This window comes from Hoplias malabaricus, chromosome 10 (genome assembly GCF_029633855.1).
Source record: "Hoplias malabaricus isolate fHopMal1 chromosome 10, fHopMal1.hap1, whole genome shotgun sequence".
Lineage (NCBI taxonomy): Eukaryota > Metazoa > Chordata > Actinopteri > Characiformes > Erythrinidae > Hoplias > Hoplias malabaricus.
Genome location: NC_089809.1, coordinates 16,007,488 through 16,026,883, shown reverse-complemented (window position 1 = coordinate 16,026,883; position 19,396 = coordinate 16,007,488). Strand labels below are relative to the sequence as shown.

At 38.9% G+C, this 19,396-nt stretch overlaps 1 protein-coding gene across 1 annotated transcript; it reads left to right on the top strand.

Moving 5' to 3' along the window:
• The first annotated feature begins 9,844 nt into the window (after positions 1-9,844).
• klf6a (Kruppel like factor 6a) lies at positions 9,845-18,939 on the top strand. The gene is made up of 4 exons (XM_066683125.1): positions 9,845-10,274; positions 12,326-12,905; positions 14,209-14,332; positions 15,388-18,939. The coding sequence occupies exons 1-4, from the start codon at positions 10,173-10,175 to the stop codon at positions 15,437-15,439; spliced, it is 858 nt and encodes a 285-aa protein (XP_066539222.1). The 5' UTR covers positions 9,845-10,172; the 3' UTR covers positions 15,440-18,939.
• Positions 18,940-19,396: the final 457 nt, after the last annotated feature.

Here is a 19,396-nt window from a genome sequence, read left to right as displayed (position 1 = left end):
CAGCAGATGATTCAGGGACTAACAGAATCTAAGTCAAAGTGTAAAATAATACAAGAATACAATAACCTTATAAAAAGAATGTATGACAGATATATGTATATATGTATGACATATATTGCAAAAAAAACCCAGCATAAAACCACTTTTCAGAGAAAACCTATTGAGAACATATTTTTATTCAAGTACAGTTTGTAAAAGCATCTCTTGGGTAAAAAGGGTAAAAAAAAAAAAATATTTCCCACCCCCTATATGTCTTTTTGATGGTCCAGGTAACTGGATAGATTTGACCCCCTCGTAAGGAAAGGGCATTGCATCAATTCATTTAGCGAGTTCTCTATTGAGGGCCTGTGCTTGTGCTTACACCATGCAGTTTAAAAATACCTCCCCCTAATTCAGGGGAAAAACGAGCGAGAGATTCCCACAGAGTGCTGCAGAAAATAATAAAATTCTTAACATTCCTCGTCCCAGAATAAAAGCCAGCAGCAGCCTTAAGCTCATCAAATCACAGGGGGAAACAGGCCTGTGCTACTAAACGCTCTGCACAGCTAGAAACAATGACAATTCAACTGTCCTCCAGATTTTCCACTGTGTTTTACAACTACACTTTTACAAATGAACCTCCTGCCATAAAACACACATTCTACACCACTTAGAACTCTTTCTCTCTCTCCCTCACTTTCAGTAATACACTGCTTTTCTGTGATCTCACAGCATTCTTGTGGTGCATGTGTCTGGTATCAAAACGCAGAAAATAAACAAATCTCTTAAGGGACAAGCAACTAGGCTATTATTTCTTCTTTGTATATTTATTTTCTATCTCTTATTTTTGCCACAGCATTTCTTTTTTCTTTCTTTTTTTCACTTTTAAAGATCATCCACTGCATCCATCATATCCACCCATTATGCACCATACAAGCCATCATCTGCACACAAACAATCTCGACGTTCTTCCAGCATTTTCATATTCATTCTACTGGTGTATTTCTTACAAACACAGCTTTCCCACCCACACAAGGTCAGTGGCCCACCTCTTGAAACTGGGGCTATTTTCCTCTATACATCATTGTAACCAGAAGTGTTCTGCGGACCAAAGAGAACCAAATCTAAGAGAACCAAAGCTTTTCAGATAACAATAGTGCAGCAACCACCATTATTTCTGTATTTCCCAAAAAAAAAAAACAATTTGGCCTTTTAAGGGCAATATATATAGATATTTTTTCACAAACTGCATTTATAAATCAACACATTTGTTCTTATGTTAGGCTATTAAATAATCTCGAGAAGCCTTCTTATAAGTATACTATGCAAGACATTGTTTTTAATAATAATAGTGATAATAAACAGCAAATATTTAGACATATTTCAGTTGATACCACCAGACATTCTTGTTTCACGCTCACTCCTGATCAATTAGTCTAATTATGACTCGATTATGAGTCAAGGGCATGTTGGGAAAAGCTGATTTCATACCAAGCGATTCTTTCAAGCCAAAAGTCAATACTGCCCTGTAGGGGAAGAGGGGAGGAGCTTCCTGCTTTGGAAAACATCCCCACCCCCCAGGTCTACTACACTTTCTGTGAGTAAACCTGCCTTGTAACTGTTTCAGTGATCTCTGACCAGGTCTCTGAGGAAGACCACTAGAGTGCAGAGCATGATACACAACACTCCACCACTACTGCTGAAATGATCCTGATTTATGATATGTTGCATTAGGATGAATATTGATTTTTCTTTTCTCTCTCTCTCTCCTTCTCTCTTACAGGGAAAGATTGATGCTTCTCTATTGATTTCCAATCAATTCATTTATTTTCATTTTATTTAAGCTTGAGCAATTGCTCGATGCTCCCATAAAAAGTCATGCGTCTTTATTAAACGCAGCCGACCAAACGGATTGTTTAAGGATGATTTGGCGAAATATAATTGGCTTTGTACTAATTTGCAAGCCATAAATAAGAGGTCATTGTGTGGCATGAGCCTGGTGACAGTGTTTTATCGCCACTCTGCTATTGTGGTGTACTGTAATCCTCAAGGCTTGCACAAACCTGCATGGTCTCAGTAAACATGTTGTTGTCTGTGCTCTTTTGTGTAAATAACAAATACGCTTCTGTGCAGATAGGCCTATCTTTTGCTCATTATGATTTGGGGATGGGAGTGAAAAAAAATGGAGTTGCGATGATATCGCTATCACTTTGGGGACAGTGAAAGAGTAATTAACAGTTTTTGGCACTAGTCCAGTTTCAATTAAACACAGCTATTTGTGCATGTTTCCTCGCTCTGGCAAATCCAATTGGCAATGCTTGGCCTGTTCCATGTCTGCGTTGTTTCAAGGCTAATCAGTGCCTGGGTGTATTTGCATATAGGCACCAGTCCCTGCCCATCCTGTGTCCACTGACCCATATGTGGACGGCATGTAGGCAAAGCTCTTCCTGAAAAGAACAACCTCTAATTGTTTGGGCACACATCAACGGATGAGTACTTGCGGGATAAATGGGCTCTATACAGACACATCACTTAGGGAGAAAAAGAAAAAAAAAAAAAGAAGAAGGAGAAGCCTAGAACAACTTACTGATTGCTCTGACAGTGATGCATTAAAATGGGCCCCACGAATAATTGCTCTTTCCTGTGGCTACTGTGCGGGGAGGGTTGCATAATGATGATAAAGTTTGGGCTGTGCTTGAGAGAGATAAAGGCTGCCATGGCTGAGCTCTGAGCACTTGCCGGATGCTTCCTCCAAGAAGTGTCTCCCAGGATAAGCTATTAGCTTAGCATGAAGTGGGGGAATGAAACAGAGCTAAGTAGAATCATTTGGAAACCATGCTTAAATAATAATAACGGCACTGGAGCTTTAAAAATAATAAATACATAGCAACAACTGAAGCAGAGAGAGTCCTCCAGATGCTCAAATCATATGAGAGCAATAAACTGTCAAAATCATTACAGAACACTCCTAAAGTATTGCATTTTAAATCAAATTATCCATTTTATTTAAAGCAATGGTGATCATATAGCAATAGGAAATATAGTATGAATCTAATTAGAATCAAATAGTATAGTTGGACAATATATGTACTTTTATTCAGCATCATCATCAACATGCCCATATAATGAACAAATATGGATTATCTATGGAAAAAAAAAATAAATAAAAAGATAAATTGTGTCCCCAAAAGCTTAACTGGTTCCTCTGTGGTCATTAAATATTCTGTATCAATAATCTACATCCATGATGCAAGAATTAGGCTTGCTATCATGTACATTAAAATGACATTAAAGCAAAATTCTAATACTACACTTCAACTACACACTGTTAGCTTCTCAACATATATTAAGTATCTCCTTGGTCTAGTTATATTCAAAGGACAAATATTACGTAAGATAAAACACATGGACATATTATGGTTTTTTTGCTTACAGTGTCATGCCTATGATAGAAACAATTTTTGAAATCAGGATTCAGAAAATGAATACTAATTTTTTTAGACCCAAACCCGGAAATGATGGCAGCTAATACTTCAGAGGTCTATAACTTTCATAGGTTATAGGAGCACTTTTTGGTCAACATTAGAGTTTAAAGGGAACGACTGTGGTTAACAGCAGTTCTCTCTGGTTTGTTCACGTTCAGAATCTTAGCATGTTTTAAAGGTGGTATATTTGGAGAGAAAAACAAATGTTTGTGCGCGGCTGAAATTTAACTTTTTGCATTTTTATTTACTGTTTGAATTACGGGCCGCACGGTGGCACAGCAGGTAGTATTGCAGTCACACAGGTCCAGGCACCTGGATTTTGGGTTCGATTCCTGCTCCGGGTGACTGTCTGTGAGGAGTTTGGTGTGTTCTCCCCGTGTCTGCGTGGTTTTCCTCCGGGTGCTCCGGTTTCCTCCCACAGTCCAAAAACACACGTTGGTAGGTGGATTGGCGACTCAAAAGTGTCCGTAGGTGTGTGAGTGAATGTGCGTGTTTGTCTGTGTTGCCCTGTGAAGGACTGACGCCCCCTCCATGGTGTATTCTCGCCTCGCGCCCAATGATTCCAGGTAAGCTCTGGACCCACCGCGACCCTGAACTGGATAAGTGGTTACAGATAATGAATAAATGAATGTTTGAATTACCACAGAAACTCATTTGTAACTCGAGTTTAGTTTTGTAGCACTTTCAGTCTGTGTTGACTTTCATGCAGTTTGTGGTCTCCCAAATTTAGACAGGGTTCCTACCTAAATAATCTGAAACAACAAAAATAATTAAGATTACCCTCCTGTGGAGCAGGAACTTCCTCACGTCTTTTCATATTTTTCAACATTTGGAGGGCTCATTTCTGACTGAGACACTTTTGTTTTTTAAATACTCGTTTACCAACACCTAGGATTTGTAAACACATTAGAATGGTTTCCAGTGCACAAACAGATTGGAGAGCTAGCAAAATGCAAGGAAATGTCTTCTGAAATGTATTTAATTTTTTTTTTTTTGTGAACGTCAATTTTAAAGGCAGATAAAGCTTGGTTTGTCTGAAACCAGGGTCTGGAAATTGAGTAAAAATTAAGTGAATAACAAAGACTTTCTTAGACAGCACACTTAAAAATAATGGCGCCAGGGAGGTTGATTTGAAGTTATGTCACAGAAGAACATTTAAAACTCAACCAAAACAGCTCTTTTAAGTGGTTCTTTAACAGGACTTCCTCAAAGGTCTATAGTGCTCTGCCTATATTTCACCATACTTGGTCACTGTACTACCTCACTGAACTTGTCAGTACATTCCATTGCTTGGTATGTGTATTAAGAATTAAGGATGTGTACCAACTGAATTTTGTAATATGAGCACTGTGGCAATAGCAAGTGTCATTTTGTCACCTCTGCTCTACTTCTATAGGCATGGAATTACAACACTGATTCCAACCAGTACATGGTAGAGGGAAAACCTTTTAACTTTCCTCTTGAGGTCATAATGTCAGGCTCAGCTCCCTGTGGTAAGGCACTTAACCTAATGCTGCTCCAGAAACAGGATGAAAGCTGCAAGGTGGCACCTTTGCCCTTTCCTTAACCACTCAGCAAGCAGGCTTTGGAAAATTATAAGGAACACAGTGGTCATACCCTGGAAAGGAATGTAATCAACACCCTAAAAGCACACACCCCTAAAAAATATAAGAATGTACAAAAAAAAAAAAAAACTACTCCCACAATGACCACAAAGTACAATATACATTCTCAGACATTTCAGCCAAAGTAGGAAGTAAGAGACAAATATTTCCAGAACTCAAGTCAAATACCTCAGTTTCAACTTTTTTTGTTTCTGTTATGTAATAGATTTAGAACACACTAGAGTTGGATATTATAATATCCAACTCTCTCATTCTTGTTTTGCACAACAACAGATGAATATTATTAACAAATATTGTAAGCTTGGTAGAATGGATTATTTTGACAACTTAGCTGTCCAAAGAAAAATATGTGTCTTCATATTTGTCTATCTTTAGTTCCCTCGTTTAGTTCATAACACTTAGTTGAAAACAGCAGCAGTCATTCACATTGTGTGAAAATGTCATGATAAATGGACCCATAAAAATGTGCCAAAATAACTTGGAATAAAGTCTGTTTACACTGACTTTCATTTAAAGTTAAGAAGATCATTTTAGACAGCTATGATATCCATGTTTCTAATTTAAATCGTTCTATTCTAAGCAATTTCCAAGAGTGACACGCAACTTGTGTTTTTTGTTCACTTCGCAACAAGTCACATGTGGAAGTTTTAAAACTTTGAATTAAACCAGAGCAGAATAAATCAATTTAAAATATAGTACGAAACATCATTAGAAAAGACTAAAAAAGAAATACGGAAAAGTACTTTAAAAGGCATGTAGCTAAAAAAAAATAGCTTTTTTTTACAAGCAAGCTCTAATAAAAAAAGATAGGACTAGATTGTATTCTAAATGGAGAAGACTTCTGGCTTTGTTTGGCTGTGGTATCTCCATGGATTAAACTAAATCTCCTGGTGATAGCACCAACATTCAAATATTTACATCACTCTGGAAAATCAAATGACTAACATCTTGAAAAAAAAATAGTTTGGCAAAAATCATAACATTTTTACCAATCCCTAGACATTTTTGTATATTTTTTCACTAAATCGAGATCATGTTACAGATTTAGGCTTATGTATATTTAGGAGCCTTGTTCAAGCAACTCTTATTGGTGTAGCATAGTAAGGTTCTCCAGAGCATGCAATCAAACTCAAGTTAACGGCAAAACCCACTACAGAAGACAACAGCAAAACCCACTACATTATATCAACACAAAATTTCTAAAAAAAAAAAAAAAAAAGTTGACGTTTTGAAAGGTTATATCTTTCCAAACAATCTAAAAAAATTGGGACGCTGTAAATAAAAAATAATACAATGATTTGCAAACCTCATAGGCCCATTGTTTTATTTACAGTGGAACACAGAATACATATCAGATGTTAATAGTAAGACATTTCACCATTTTATGAAACATATTACCTTATTTAGAGCTTGATGGCATTAACAAAGCTTTGGAATTGGAGGTGTATTTTTTAAATAGGCTTTGCATGTACCTTGATAATAATAATGGCATGTACCTTGTTGTGTTCCCACCACGTGCCCAGTGATTCTGGGTAGGATCCAGTGCGACCCTGAATTGGAAAACCAGTTAAAGACAATGAATGAATTAATGCGCCATGTTTTCTAATTAATCTTTACCACACTGCACTTCTGACTGGCATTACTGTGGGGCACATTCACTGCAGACCCCGCTGTCAGAGGCCCCATCAGATTCATTGTCTGAGCCTCTGTCCAGTCTCAACTATAACAGCACAAATATTCTAGCCAGCTTAATGCAGCGTTATATATAAAGCAACCCATTAAGATGCTTAGATTCTTGTGTCTGAAATTGTATCCTGTTTAAACCAGAATAGAAAGCAAGGAATGGGGGAAAATGCCTATTGGTGAGCGAAATGGAATGGAGAAGATTAAGGGTCTGTTCTCAAAGACGCTCTTTCAGTTTCAGTGCAGGCTGGACGCAGAGACTGTCCGGCATGCTTGACCTCTGAATTGATTTGGAACAGTCCATGTCCATAGAGACATGCAGTGGAATAAAAGAAAGGGGGAAAAAGTTTAAATGTCTTTGAAGGCTGAGGCTGTGGAGTTCCATCACCATATGACTAAATCAGATGCTACAACCTACAAATATGCCCTCAGCTGAGTGCCACAATGGGGAGTCAGTTCTCCAGAGGTTAGCACCAGACTATACAGAAGCAGCATACAATGGACTTCTGTTCGGGAAATGTTAAAATGTTGTTTGCCACTTCTCTATATTATGGAGAATTGTGGTGCTGTGTAAATTAGCTTTGTCCTATGTCTTATGTAATGTCATAAATGAAGGAATTTCTTCACTTCAGGGCCATTCTGTAAAATTACTTAAGTATTTTAAGAAAGGACCATGAATCCATGAGTCAGTTTTCACATCTAAAATGCAATACAGAGCAAATGTTTATAAAGCAGTAATTTAAGTATCAATTGTAAAGTTAACATTATGCATTGCTGAGAACACCCAGAGTCATCCATGCTGAAATTAAGATACACTGTTCTTTGCAAGCAAATAAAAAAAATCTCATTCAAAAGTTGTGTGACTCAGCAGGGAAGAGTAAAGCCCAACTTTCTGTTCTCCTATTAACCCACAGCAGGCCTCAAGAAACAGGATGTAAGACAACTTCCTTAAATCGCCTTTGAACTGAACATTTAGCCTCTGGGCTTGTTGATAACTGAACTGATAATCTATAGTCATATGAGGGCATCTATTCAACCATTCCCAAGTGTGTGTATGTGTGTGTGAGGAGGGGGTGGGGGGCACAAACTACAGTATCACGAGATATTCCACCAAAATAAAATGTCTCCAAAATTAAAGCTTACATTTTAAACCAAACGAGAATGTGGAAAACAAAAGGTGGCGATAACCAGATGTCATTATATTACAATATCCTAAATATTACCTGAGGGATGCTTATTCTTATTCTTTTTTTTTTTTATTCTTATTCTTTTTTTTTTTTGCTTAAGTGATAAGTTTGAGAAAGTTATGACAAAATTTGTTCAGTTTATTTATAATCACAAAAATATTTAAAATTTGAAAAATAGTCCAAGAAGTCTTTTTCTACTTTTGACCCCTGAGTTCCAGGGCCATTATTATGAGTGAATATGATAATAATTGTGGAGTTAAGCTATAAAGACCTCTTTGACCTAAGTTTTCACCATAATTCCTCACAAACCGTAATGCCAGAAAAAAAAAATTTATTGCCATATAACATTTTCTGACTGTTCTAACCATGAAAGCAAACTACAATCAGAAATTTTTACATCACTCATAAATGTCTGAGCTTGGAAATTAGGCCTAGAGCCTGAATCAGTTTCATTTTTGAGTCAGAAAGTCCACAGCGAAGTTCAGCATCTTCCCGTTGATTTGTGCCTATTTAAAGAACAGTTTGCTCACATATGCCAAGTTCTGATCATAGCTGTCCTCCCTGGCTGTGGCTCAGTCTATGTGGCTCCCCTGGTGGACATGTTGTGCTCCGTGTTGGGCGGAAACACATTTCTCTCTCTCTCTCTCTCTCTCTCTCTCTCTCTCTTGTGGACATGCTTTTTTAATAAAAACAACTAACAACTGGAAACCAAAACTGCTTTAATAGGCAAGAACAAGTCCAACGTTAAAGAGGAACTCCACCAATTTTCTAAATTTCTGCAAAAGTAAATTGTTAAGATGTAAATTTATTCAGAGTTGTCCTATGTTAAATTTGCCTCCAGAGAAACCACAGTAAGAGTTATTTACAGTAATGGTAATAGGTACCAGAAGTCTAAAGTGTTGAATGCATCCAAAAGCCTAAAATCACAGGAAGTTACTAAAGAGAATGGTTGTGAATACTAAGACTGATAACATTGATTGAATGACTTAATTATGTGAATTATGGGGGAACATCTGTTAAGTAGATATAGTCTGTTTTGAAAGTTGTGGACAAAAGCAGTACTGATAAGTGATGTACTCGAGTTACATAATGTAAAAAAAAAAAACTTCTCAATGTTGCTTATTACCTTTAATTACAAGTAAATATGCTGTGTATGCACACATACACACACTGCATAATTTTCAATATTACATATACAAACTCAGCAGGTGTTTGATGTGTTCACTTGGCTTTCTTTTTGTATAATAAAATGACAGGGATATATTTATGTTGGCCCTCCGATCCTTACACTGCTACAGTACAGTCGTGTAAGTCTATATATTTTTTGGCAGTTGACACTCTTTTTAATTTTTATGTCACTTTTTGAATGATATAGGGCTGTTTAAAAACATTTAAAAGTCTTCTTCGACATTGTATTTTGAAAGTTAAGAACAAGCTGTACACAAAAAAGTGGTTGTGTTATCGTGTATATATGGCAAGCATTCAGCAGTGTTGCTTAAATATTAGTTTCACGTGTGATTACAGGCTCGCAAAGAGAGCTACACCGTTGTCAAAAGCACAAAAATTAAAAATGCAGATGCGGTGGGTGGGTGGGTGAGAGAGAGAGAGAGAGAGAGAGAGAGAGAGAGAGAGAGAGAATGAGAGTGTCTGAAGAGCCCAGACCCTTTATATATGAATCTAAAAATAACCATCCAATCAGCGCGCGCGCCCAAACTCTTGATGGACCAATGAGATGCGATGTATCTGCATATGAGTCGCCGATTGGCTCTCGGTGATATCATATGCGCGCGCTCAAGCTGTTCGCTTGCGATTGGCTGGTGTTGGAAAAAATATAAAAAAATAAAGGTTTGAATAGAGAAGTTTGACAGAGCGCAGGTCTCCAGTCTGAAGTTCAGCACCGCGGCTGTAGCCAATGTGAGCGAGTGAGTGAGCGAGGGAGTGAGAGAGTGAGTGCGTGAGTGAGCGAGTGTGTGAGGGAGGGCGCAAGCTCCACAACACACATTCACATTCACCCACACACACTCACATATTGCATGCGCGAGACGGAAAAGAAGAAGGACGCGCTCACTGCTGTCAAGATCGCAAACACAGTGGTTGTGATACGACAGAGAACAAGAGAAGCGAAGGAAAACGAGACGCTGTGATCCACTATACAACTTCCTCGCGCGTTCTGCTCCTTATTTTGCCGGGATTTTTTTATAAACATATTTGCCATGGATGTGCTACCAATGTGCAGCATTTTTCAAGAGCTTCAGATTGTCCACGACACTGGCTACTTTTCAGCCTTACCCTCGCTTGAAGAATACTGGCAACAGGTAATTCATCTCCATGCTAAGAATAACTGTCATAATAATAATGCTTACAATGCTTATCATAAACTTTACCTTGCTCGTAATGTTGCTCAGCATCACGCCATTCAAACAGGCTTGTGGGGAAATGCGCGCTTAACCTACTACTTGTGTTTGAATGGGTTTTGAACAGCGCTGTTTCACTTGCATATCGTACGCTGACGTTCACTATGATAAACTAACGCTGAAGTCGCTGTCTTACTCATCGTTCTACCGTAAACGGTGCACGTTTAGTGTCGAACGGATCATTCAAAATATGAAGCTGGCGAATGTCAAACCAGTTCCAGCTTTATTCAGATCTATTCCACCTCAGGCGCCAGAACGTAACTTCTGCTCTATTTAAGGTGGAAATTTACAACAGCAGCATCGTACCAGGGGTAAAGCGTGGTGAATTATCTGCAGGATGAAAAAGAAGAACATTGCTTGTTTTGGAGTACTGTTCATGCAAGTAAGGCATTAAAGCAGTCTTTTCTGCCTCAGAGCCTGCAGCATATAGTAAAGAGGGACTACACTGTCAAAGTGCAAGTGTCGCCTCCCACTGATAATGCTTGCGAAGTAGGTTACTGTACCAGTTAGAAGTGCAAATAGTGTGTCTCTTTTACTCATGTTCATGAGCAGAAGTTGAGTAAACTCTTGCTTAACCCTTCTCGTACTTAATATTGGTGTTGTTCTTGGGAAATAGATATAGAACTACTGTGAGTGAAGGTTGTTAGAAAATAATGTGAAAGTGTATGTAATCCTGCTTTAAGGGTGTTTTTTTTCTTGATTTGTGGGAAAAAAGAGGGTTAGCTTAAGCCTGATAACATAGCATAGTGTGTTTTTTTTTCCCTTGAGAATATTTCACGATTGAAATCCATCCAGGTAGTATTCCCTCAGGCGATTGAGGTTCTCGGAGATGAGCCAACAGACAAGCACCCTCTCAAATGTGTTCACACTTGCTTTCCCAGTGGTTACACACACATAAAAGATGACCCAGGCCCTGGGAATGTTCTGTTCTTCCCCCTTTGGGCAAACACTGCTGGAGAACATTTGAGAACACTGAAGAACATCAGCCAATGGGAATGGAAAGTACCCGCTAATAATCAAAGTCTCTCGCTGCTGAATTTTAAGTCACCTCACCACACCGCTGGGGGTATTTCTTCTCTAAAGAGCAGCTGTTCATTTCAAAATCAGCCATGAGCAGCAGAGCTGCGTGAATGAGGAAACTACATAAGCAGAGCAAGAGGAAGTGCTGTGGCTGCCTTAAAAGGACTCCAAAAGCGAGTGCATGACTCACTCGGCCACTGTTAACCAAGAGAATAAATGTTAGTCTTTCAGAATGAAGCGCTGTAACCATATGCTTCTGCCAAGCTAAATTTGGGTACAATCATGTTGAGAGCACCATAATTGGATTCTTATTTGCGTTAAACATCCACAACTTTATAACAGATGACTTATCGATTTATATTTAGGTGTTTGAAAGCACTGAACAGATGGAGATTTGGATCAGTCCAAATTTAAAGCACATTGTCAGATATTGTGAGAAAGAACGTCTTGAATCAAGATTTTATCCTTGATATTCACATGGAAAATTGACTTTGTGTTCTTTAAGAAGTGAAAACATAATACTAAAAGGAATACGTTTTTAAATTCACTATATTTGTATGACTACCTGCAGGTTAGAGCCACTTTTAGTGGGTAGACATATGTAACACCACAGACAGTGCTGCTGATTTTACATTGGCACTGCTATGTAATTCAAGACTAGACTTAATCCAACTCCCCTCTAGGGAAATAGGCCTTAGAGTCTTGCCTAATCGCATATAGCAAGTCACATTCCAACCAGGTTGAGGAATTGAAGCACTCCTCAATCCACTGAGTAGGTCTTTGATATTTTAAGTATTTCTAGACAACTGGGTAACTGTGTTTAAATTCATGCTTACCAAAGGCTCTACTGAAATTTAGTGCAGTGCAATATTGTGAAATGTTAATAATTAATATCAATTTATTCTAATTGTGCCTTCTCTGTTCTGTACTAGACCTGCCTGGAGTTGGAGCGCTACCTGCAGAGTGAGCCTTACGTCTCTGCGTCGGATCTGAAGTTTGACAACCAGGAGGATCTTTGGAGCAAAATCATCTTGGCCTGTGGGGACACGGCCAAAGGCAACACGGACTCCAATGCCAACCTCGTGAGGGTCAAAGAGGAGCCGGACAATCAGGACATCCAGGCCCTTGAGACCAACAGCGTGAATTCAGACGCCAGCAGCGAGGCCTCGGACAGCTCCGAGGAGCTCTCGCCCACTCATAGCTTCAGTTCCAACCCGCTGGGCTCGGGACACTTGGCTTCATCCATCATTGCCACACCGCCTTCCTCTCCGGAGGCGCTGCAGGAGCCCAGCGGGCCACAGGTCTGGAGCCCTGTACAGACTGAACTACACCTGCCCGTTAAGATCAGGCATGGGGGCACGGCTAAAATCTCGGGGACAGATAAGTCAGCCTCGGTTGCAGGGGACGCATCTCCAGATGGCAGGAGGAGAGTGCACAGGTGTCACTTCAATGGCTGCCGGAAGGTTTACACAAAGAGTTCTCACTTAAAAGCACATCAACGCACTCACACAGGTGAGAAAGGACTGTTTTACTGCTGCCATCTGCCTTTCTTTCTTCTTCTTCTTATTATTATTAATACTATTTATTACACATGTACATTTACACAGGTAAGATCATAATACGTTTTAGTATTTCTAACTTGCTCATTTCACACTCTTCAACATTCTCACAGGTTACAACATTTTTGCCTTTTTTTTTTTAAATTAATCACAGATTCATATGAAATTGCACCACCCTCCATCCACTGTTTTTTTAACCTCTTACACTTTCTTTCTTACATAAATGTGCAGCTTTCAGTTCTCAGCCTGTACGTCTTTAATGGAAAAATGCGCTTTCCTTCCCTTTTTGGTATTCTTTCTCTTTCTATTCCTCTCATTCATTCATTCATTCATTCACCTGCACACTCAGCCCAGCTGGGATGCCTCTGTGGTCACTGTTTTCATCATGTTATGTAAGACGTAGGAAAATACCCTATCGGTCCCTAGCAACCAGTGCAAAAGTGCACCTTTGTCAGGAGTTCACTTCATTAACTCTGGATTTGTCCAACATTACTAAAGCTAAATTCACACAGAAACAGCTGGTTCTGAAAGTACTAATTTGACAGAAATTCATCTGTTCCACTAGAGTTCTTTTGTAATGGGTGTTGCGAGTTCACTCAGGTTGTCCCCAGCTGCAAGACCATTGCCACTCTCTGCATATTTGCCTTGCATGACTGCACGCCTAAATGGTGACCTAATCTGTTTGGAATGTGGCTGTGCCCTGCGGGGGAGAGGGAGGGGGAGGGTGAAGGCCAAACAGGATGAAAGAAACCTGCTCTACCAAAACACTATTGGTTTCGTCATGGGAAAGGGCCAGACGTTTCAATGGGGAACTGGGTGGCCCACCCCCCCCTCCTTCTCCCTCTCTCCCTCCCCCAACTCTTTTAAAGGGACTCGTCCAGGTCAAAACACCGCCTATGTGTGGAGCTCATTGTTCATTCATTCAAATGCTATCTATGTTTACAAGACACAGAGGCAGAACTTGAAGCATTCCTATCATTCCCAGCTGAATGCTACAGCTGACTATGCATGAAGGGCCATGAGTGTTAGAAAATGACCTCACCTGACTGCTTCGGATACCTTTAGAATGATATTTTGAATCAGTGTACAGAATAAAACAAGTTTTGTCTGGCAATCCTGAAGGATACCAGTTAAAAACATTCTCAACCAACCATGAACAAACATAAACCAACAAAAAAATGATGGAGGCTAATAGCACTGGGAATTTTGTTTTGAAAGTGCTGAGATTTGAAGGTGTTTGTGTCTTGTGTTTACAGGTGAGAAGCCGTACAGGTGTTCATGGGAAGGCTGTGAGTGGCGTTTTGCGCGCAGCGACGAGCTTACCCGGCACTTCAGGAAGCACACGGGTGCAAAGCCATTTAAATGCAGTCACTGTGACAGGTACGCTCAGTTTTTCTCCCTCAAGATCTCTCTTTTTGTCTTTCTCTCTCACTTTTTCACTTCTGCTCTTTCTCTCACGCTTTCTCTTTGGCACAGAGAATTCTGACAGTTATGGCAGTGCGTCTGTCTTTTTACTGGGTGCCTGTGCCTTTGATGTGCGCAGCTACTGAAAATACAATAGATTTCGCATTCGCCGCATTGATTCCTTTTATCTGTTCATCGATGGCAGTCGTCACATTATGCTTGGATTTCATCACTTAATTGCCTAATCGGATTAAATGCTTGAAAGAGCAATGGCAACAGTATCGTATTTTCAGAATATTGATATTGACTGGGTTTTTTATGAGCAAATGTGCAGAGGATTCTAGCCGAAGCACAATACATCTGTCCATTTTCTGCCATTGTGTCCTGTTAGCATTTGAAAAAAGACACGTTAGTTGCTGTTTTGGAAATGAAAATCATGCAGCAAAGCGAGGAAACAAATAACCATTTGTTTGGTTATTAACTTATTCCTAGATAGTGACTGTAAAATAACTCAGTTCAAAAACATATGTCAGTTCTTGGGCCATTTTTCATCTTACCAGCTCCAATTCAGTTCATTTGTAAGGCACTTTTTAATTGATGGCATATTCACAAAGAAATTTTGTACATACCTATTAAAAGCATCCAGTGATAAAGCCTCAGAGTGTGTGCCTCTGTGTGAACCATCATAAAGCATAAAATTGTGAATTAGAGCTGGATGATATGGGGGAAAAGACCACATCATGCTTAAATGTATTGTCATGACACACAGTTTGTATTGTATACCATAGACACTCAAAAAGACTTGCTGTAAATGTTTTTTTTTGATACACTCTGCTGGAAGAACCGTTTTTTAAATTTTCAATTGATATTAGATTAAACAAGGAAGCTGGGTAAATCTAAATGATATTTAACATTTAAACATTTCAAGAACCTGCACATGATATAAACAATCTGAAACAAATCAAGTGTTTTCCCAGCCTAAAGCCACATGACAGCTAACCATATATTTTCTCCACTACCTCCTCCTCCAGGTGTTTCTCCAGGTCAGACCACCTGGCCCTGCACATGAAGAGGCACCTCTAAAGCCGGATGTGTCAGAGCACCACGTGAGGGATATGTCCGTCTGTATCCTGACCAGCCTCCTGGTTGACCTGCCCTTTTGTTTTAAGGGAGGGTAGTGGAGTGTTCCAGCCAAAGCATGCCATTTTGCACCGAATCCTGTGCCTCCGGGTCCCTCGGGAGAAAGGCCTACTGACTGGTTGTTGGGGAAAAGAAATAAATAAACAAAACATGAAACGAAGAGGAAGAGACAAAATCATGCGTGAAGAAGAATGAAGGACTTTTAAAAAGAAGAAAAAAAAAACATTGACAAAAACAGCAAAAAAATTCTGATTAAAAAAAAAACAAAAACAAAACAAAACAAGAAATGAATGAATGATGTGTGTTGAATGGTGCATGTTTTGGGACAACTCCTGGACAACCAATACACTGGTACTTATTAAAAAAAAAAAAGCCTGTCTGAGGGTGAACGGATGAGTTGGCTGAGTGTATGGTTGACTGTATGGTGTGTGAGCGGAGGGAAAGGCTGGGAAAACATGGGGGAGCTAGAGTGTCACTGCAGACTGAATGGTTCTGGGAGGGGGGCGGGGGACTCAAGTTCCGTTTTTTGTTTTGTGAGGGAGGAAAAAACAAATAGAAAAGGAAAAAAAAGTGTGTCTGCTTGTCAGTGTGGAAGCAGGGACTCTTGCCAAGCTCCCCCAGCTCCAGGCTCTGTAACACAAAGGGGATGAGGAGGTTTTGGTTACATTTTGGTTACTAAACCCACCCATCCCTAACAAAACCCCTTTTTCCAGAGGGTCTGCAGAGTTCCCCGGTCCTGAATGAAAGTGGCTTTTTGGTGTTTGGTGCAGCTACTAAATGTGCAATGTGTTCAGTAGCTTGTTTTCTTGACAAGCTACAAAAAAGCTCTTTTGTTGTCCATTGTATAAGCTGTGTGCTTAGAGATAAAAACACAAAAACTATAACTTCACTATCATAGACAGGTGTTGCATGGTATTAGGGTTTGTACTTTTCTTTCCTGTTCTTTGTTATCAGGACTGCTAATAGATTCCAATAAAGTGCAGCTAAATACGAATGGTTAAATGTTACAATATTGTACATAAATGGATTGATGATTCTTCTCTTTAAATCCCCCCTGCTTATGCTTTTCAGTTTTTCTTTTTGTTTCGCAAAGAAGAACCACTATTGCTTAGCATTCATTTTAGTCACAAAGCTGTTGTTGCTATTTTTTCTTCCACTGCTCTTCTCTCTCTCTCTCTCTCTCTCTCTCTCTCGCTTGCTTGCTCCATTTTTACCTGTTATTAATGCACTGTTGACCTTAATGGTGCCTTATGCAAGTGACCTTGTCCTGTGGAATACATTGGTCCTTGGGGGTCACACAATGTCTTGTATGAGTGATTGAAATAGCTTTATTAAGGCTCCATTTCCAATGAAAAAGCACCTTTCTTTTTTCCGGAAGAGGCCGCTGCGACCAAACTCAGATAGAACTGTAACTTGAGGACAACTTTCATTCATACAGATGACAATATTCTGACACTGAACCTAGATATGCAGTGACGGAACCGAATCTGTAAAACCGACCATGCAAAGCACTTATTTTTTTTTTCTTTTAACTACCACGTAATGACTAATGGATCTTAGACAATACCTATTTGAAAAATATCTGATGAAACTGCAAAACTTGTCATTGCGTAACAAGGCCTTTGGAGAGTGGGGTGGTAGAATGACACAGCTGCTTTGACAGGCATTTGGCACTGAGCTTGAGAAGGCCGGGCTTGTATCCCCTGCAACCAAGACTTGGGGAAAAGACCTAAAGATTTATTGTAATTAACAAGCCCTAGCAGGACAGGCCTTGCCTTGTATTGCATCTGTGTAATGAATTACTAAAGGCTTTGCTGGCATAGACTCTGCCACAGACTGCTGACTCTGGCAGTTTGCTATTGACCTGTCTGGATGGCGTTGTTTTAGCCCAGCAACAGTATTATGGAAACAGAGAACAGGCGTCCAGAAAGATAAAGATAAATCGCTTCTTTTCAGCCCAGAACAATGTACATTTGCAGACATGGAATTGAAGCTTTTGGATTTTCAGACAGGCCTACTTGCCGTTTGTGTGTGTCATAAGCATTTTGCAAAGGCTAACGATTTTATTCTATTTTTTTTTCTGCCCAAGGATAGATGCAAATATATAAATGCATTGTTTAAAAGAGTCAGTCGTGTCAGAGCTCCTGCAGAACTTGATGCTCTTTATCAGGAAAGTGCTGTACTTTGTCTACAGTCGACACGCTGTGGGTTTTAGATCAGACGGGAAGAGGATCAGCAGGGAGAAGCTCACTGTTATAAACCCAGAGGCAGTGAGGTTTCTGTGGGCACAGGACAGTACATCCCCCTCTACCAAACAGCGGCCAACATCATTCAAGCGGCAATGGAGCCCTAATGAAAGCCTCCCATTTCGCTTGTAACTATAACTGATGCTTTCTATCACTTTTCTCTCACAATTTCCCCTGTTGTCTATTCTAGAATATTTGTAAAAAATTGAAAAGACAGAAAAGTTAAAAATATAAAAAAAAGAAACATTTTCTAAGATTTTTATTTGTTCTTGCTTTATATAAATTTTATTTGAAATTGTTTTGCAAAATTGTTCTATTTCTGTATGAATGTATTTTTTATTGGAATAATAAGAAATTCTTATCAGACATCATTTGCCTAGTTTTGCCTCACTTCTTTTCAGCACTGTTTAAGCACATTCTTCTGTAAACTGATAACATACACTAAATACCTACAGTATATTTTAAAAGTTGAATTAGTCATGAATAGAGTTTCTGTAAATGTACTCAGTAATAAATTAGTTTAAACTGAAATAATAGGTACAAGCAAATATCTTAAGACAGCTTAAGGTTCGCATCTTTCAACATACTATTTCTTTTCCAATATATAAGTGAATACAAGACATTTTAGTTTTATTAATTCCATATGCTCTGTTCATCATAATACAATAGTATTTTTACATGTATCTTCCATAATGTTGGTTTGTATATTTGGACCTTTTTGAACAATTACATTTAACTATGCATTGTATTCTTTAGACGGAATGTTCCAGGACCTTACTATTGGGAATAATTTCTCATTGATTTAAAAGAATACTACAGCCACAATTGTAGTCATTTATAATTCTCTTCTTCGGCGTATACATTCTTGTCTCTACAGTGGTTGCCAGAGTAACCTCAAAAACTAATTTCTTGTATAAGGGCTAAGGAAAGACTTTTGTGGTGATGAATTTTGGTGGCAGACAGAAGCAAATACTGTAAGGTGGGCTGTTAGAAAATTAAGTGTTTTACTCACCGAATCTCAGTTTAGTTCTATATCACTAATAATATCTACTAATTAAGGAGTGCTGCAGTTATTTCCAAGTATGAAAAGTGCATTCTGGGTAATGTGGTGGGGGGAAATTATACATGAAAACACAAAAATTAGGAACAGTACTGTGCTACAGAATGTTACATAATAAAAGATATCAAACAGGATTTAGGCCCCAAAAAATCCTTGTTAATAACATACTAATAAAAAATAAAAATAAACTTGTTACTGAAAAAGGAACTGCATGTTGATTATATATTTCCAATAAATTTACAGGTTTGACTAAATAAGATGATTTTAGCACTGGTTTTGCCCTTTTGCTATACTGCAGTGCTCATTTCTGTGGTTATGTGGTTGAATTATTTCCACAGATTTGCCAAAATAGACAGAAATTTTTAGTGAGGAAACACGATAAATTGCACCCTTTGAGAATCCAGCCTCTAAAAGAAGAAAGCTGACCAAGCTAATCTCTGCCACTGGAATGTTTTGCCAAGGTTTGGCTACTTCCCCAAAACATTTATTTATTTAAAATAAAGGCTCAGCCTTCTGATTGGGACTTTTCTTTACTCCACTTATACCAGTGATGATCAAAGCCACACAAATTGCCCATCAGCCACCAAGACTGCC

Coding starts and splice junctions, on each gene's coding strand:
- klf6a (XM_066683125.1), top strand. CDS start 10,173: ATGGATGTGCTACCAATGTGCAGCATTTTTCAAGAGCTTCAGATTGTC. Junction 10,275..12,325: donor TTGAAGAATACTGGCAACAG/GTAATTCATCTC, acceptor GTTCTGTACTAG/ACCTGCCTGGAGTTGGAGCG. Junction 14,333..15,387: donor AAATGCAGTCACTGTGACAG/GTACGCTCAGTT, acceptor CTCCTCCTCCAG/GTGTTTCTCCAGGTCAGACC.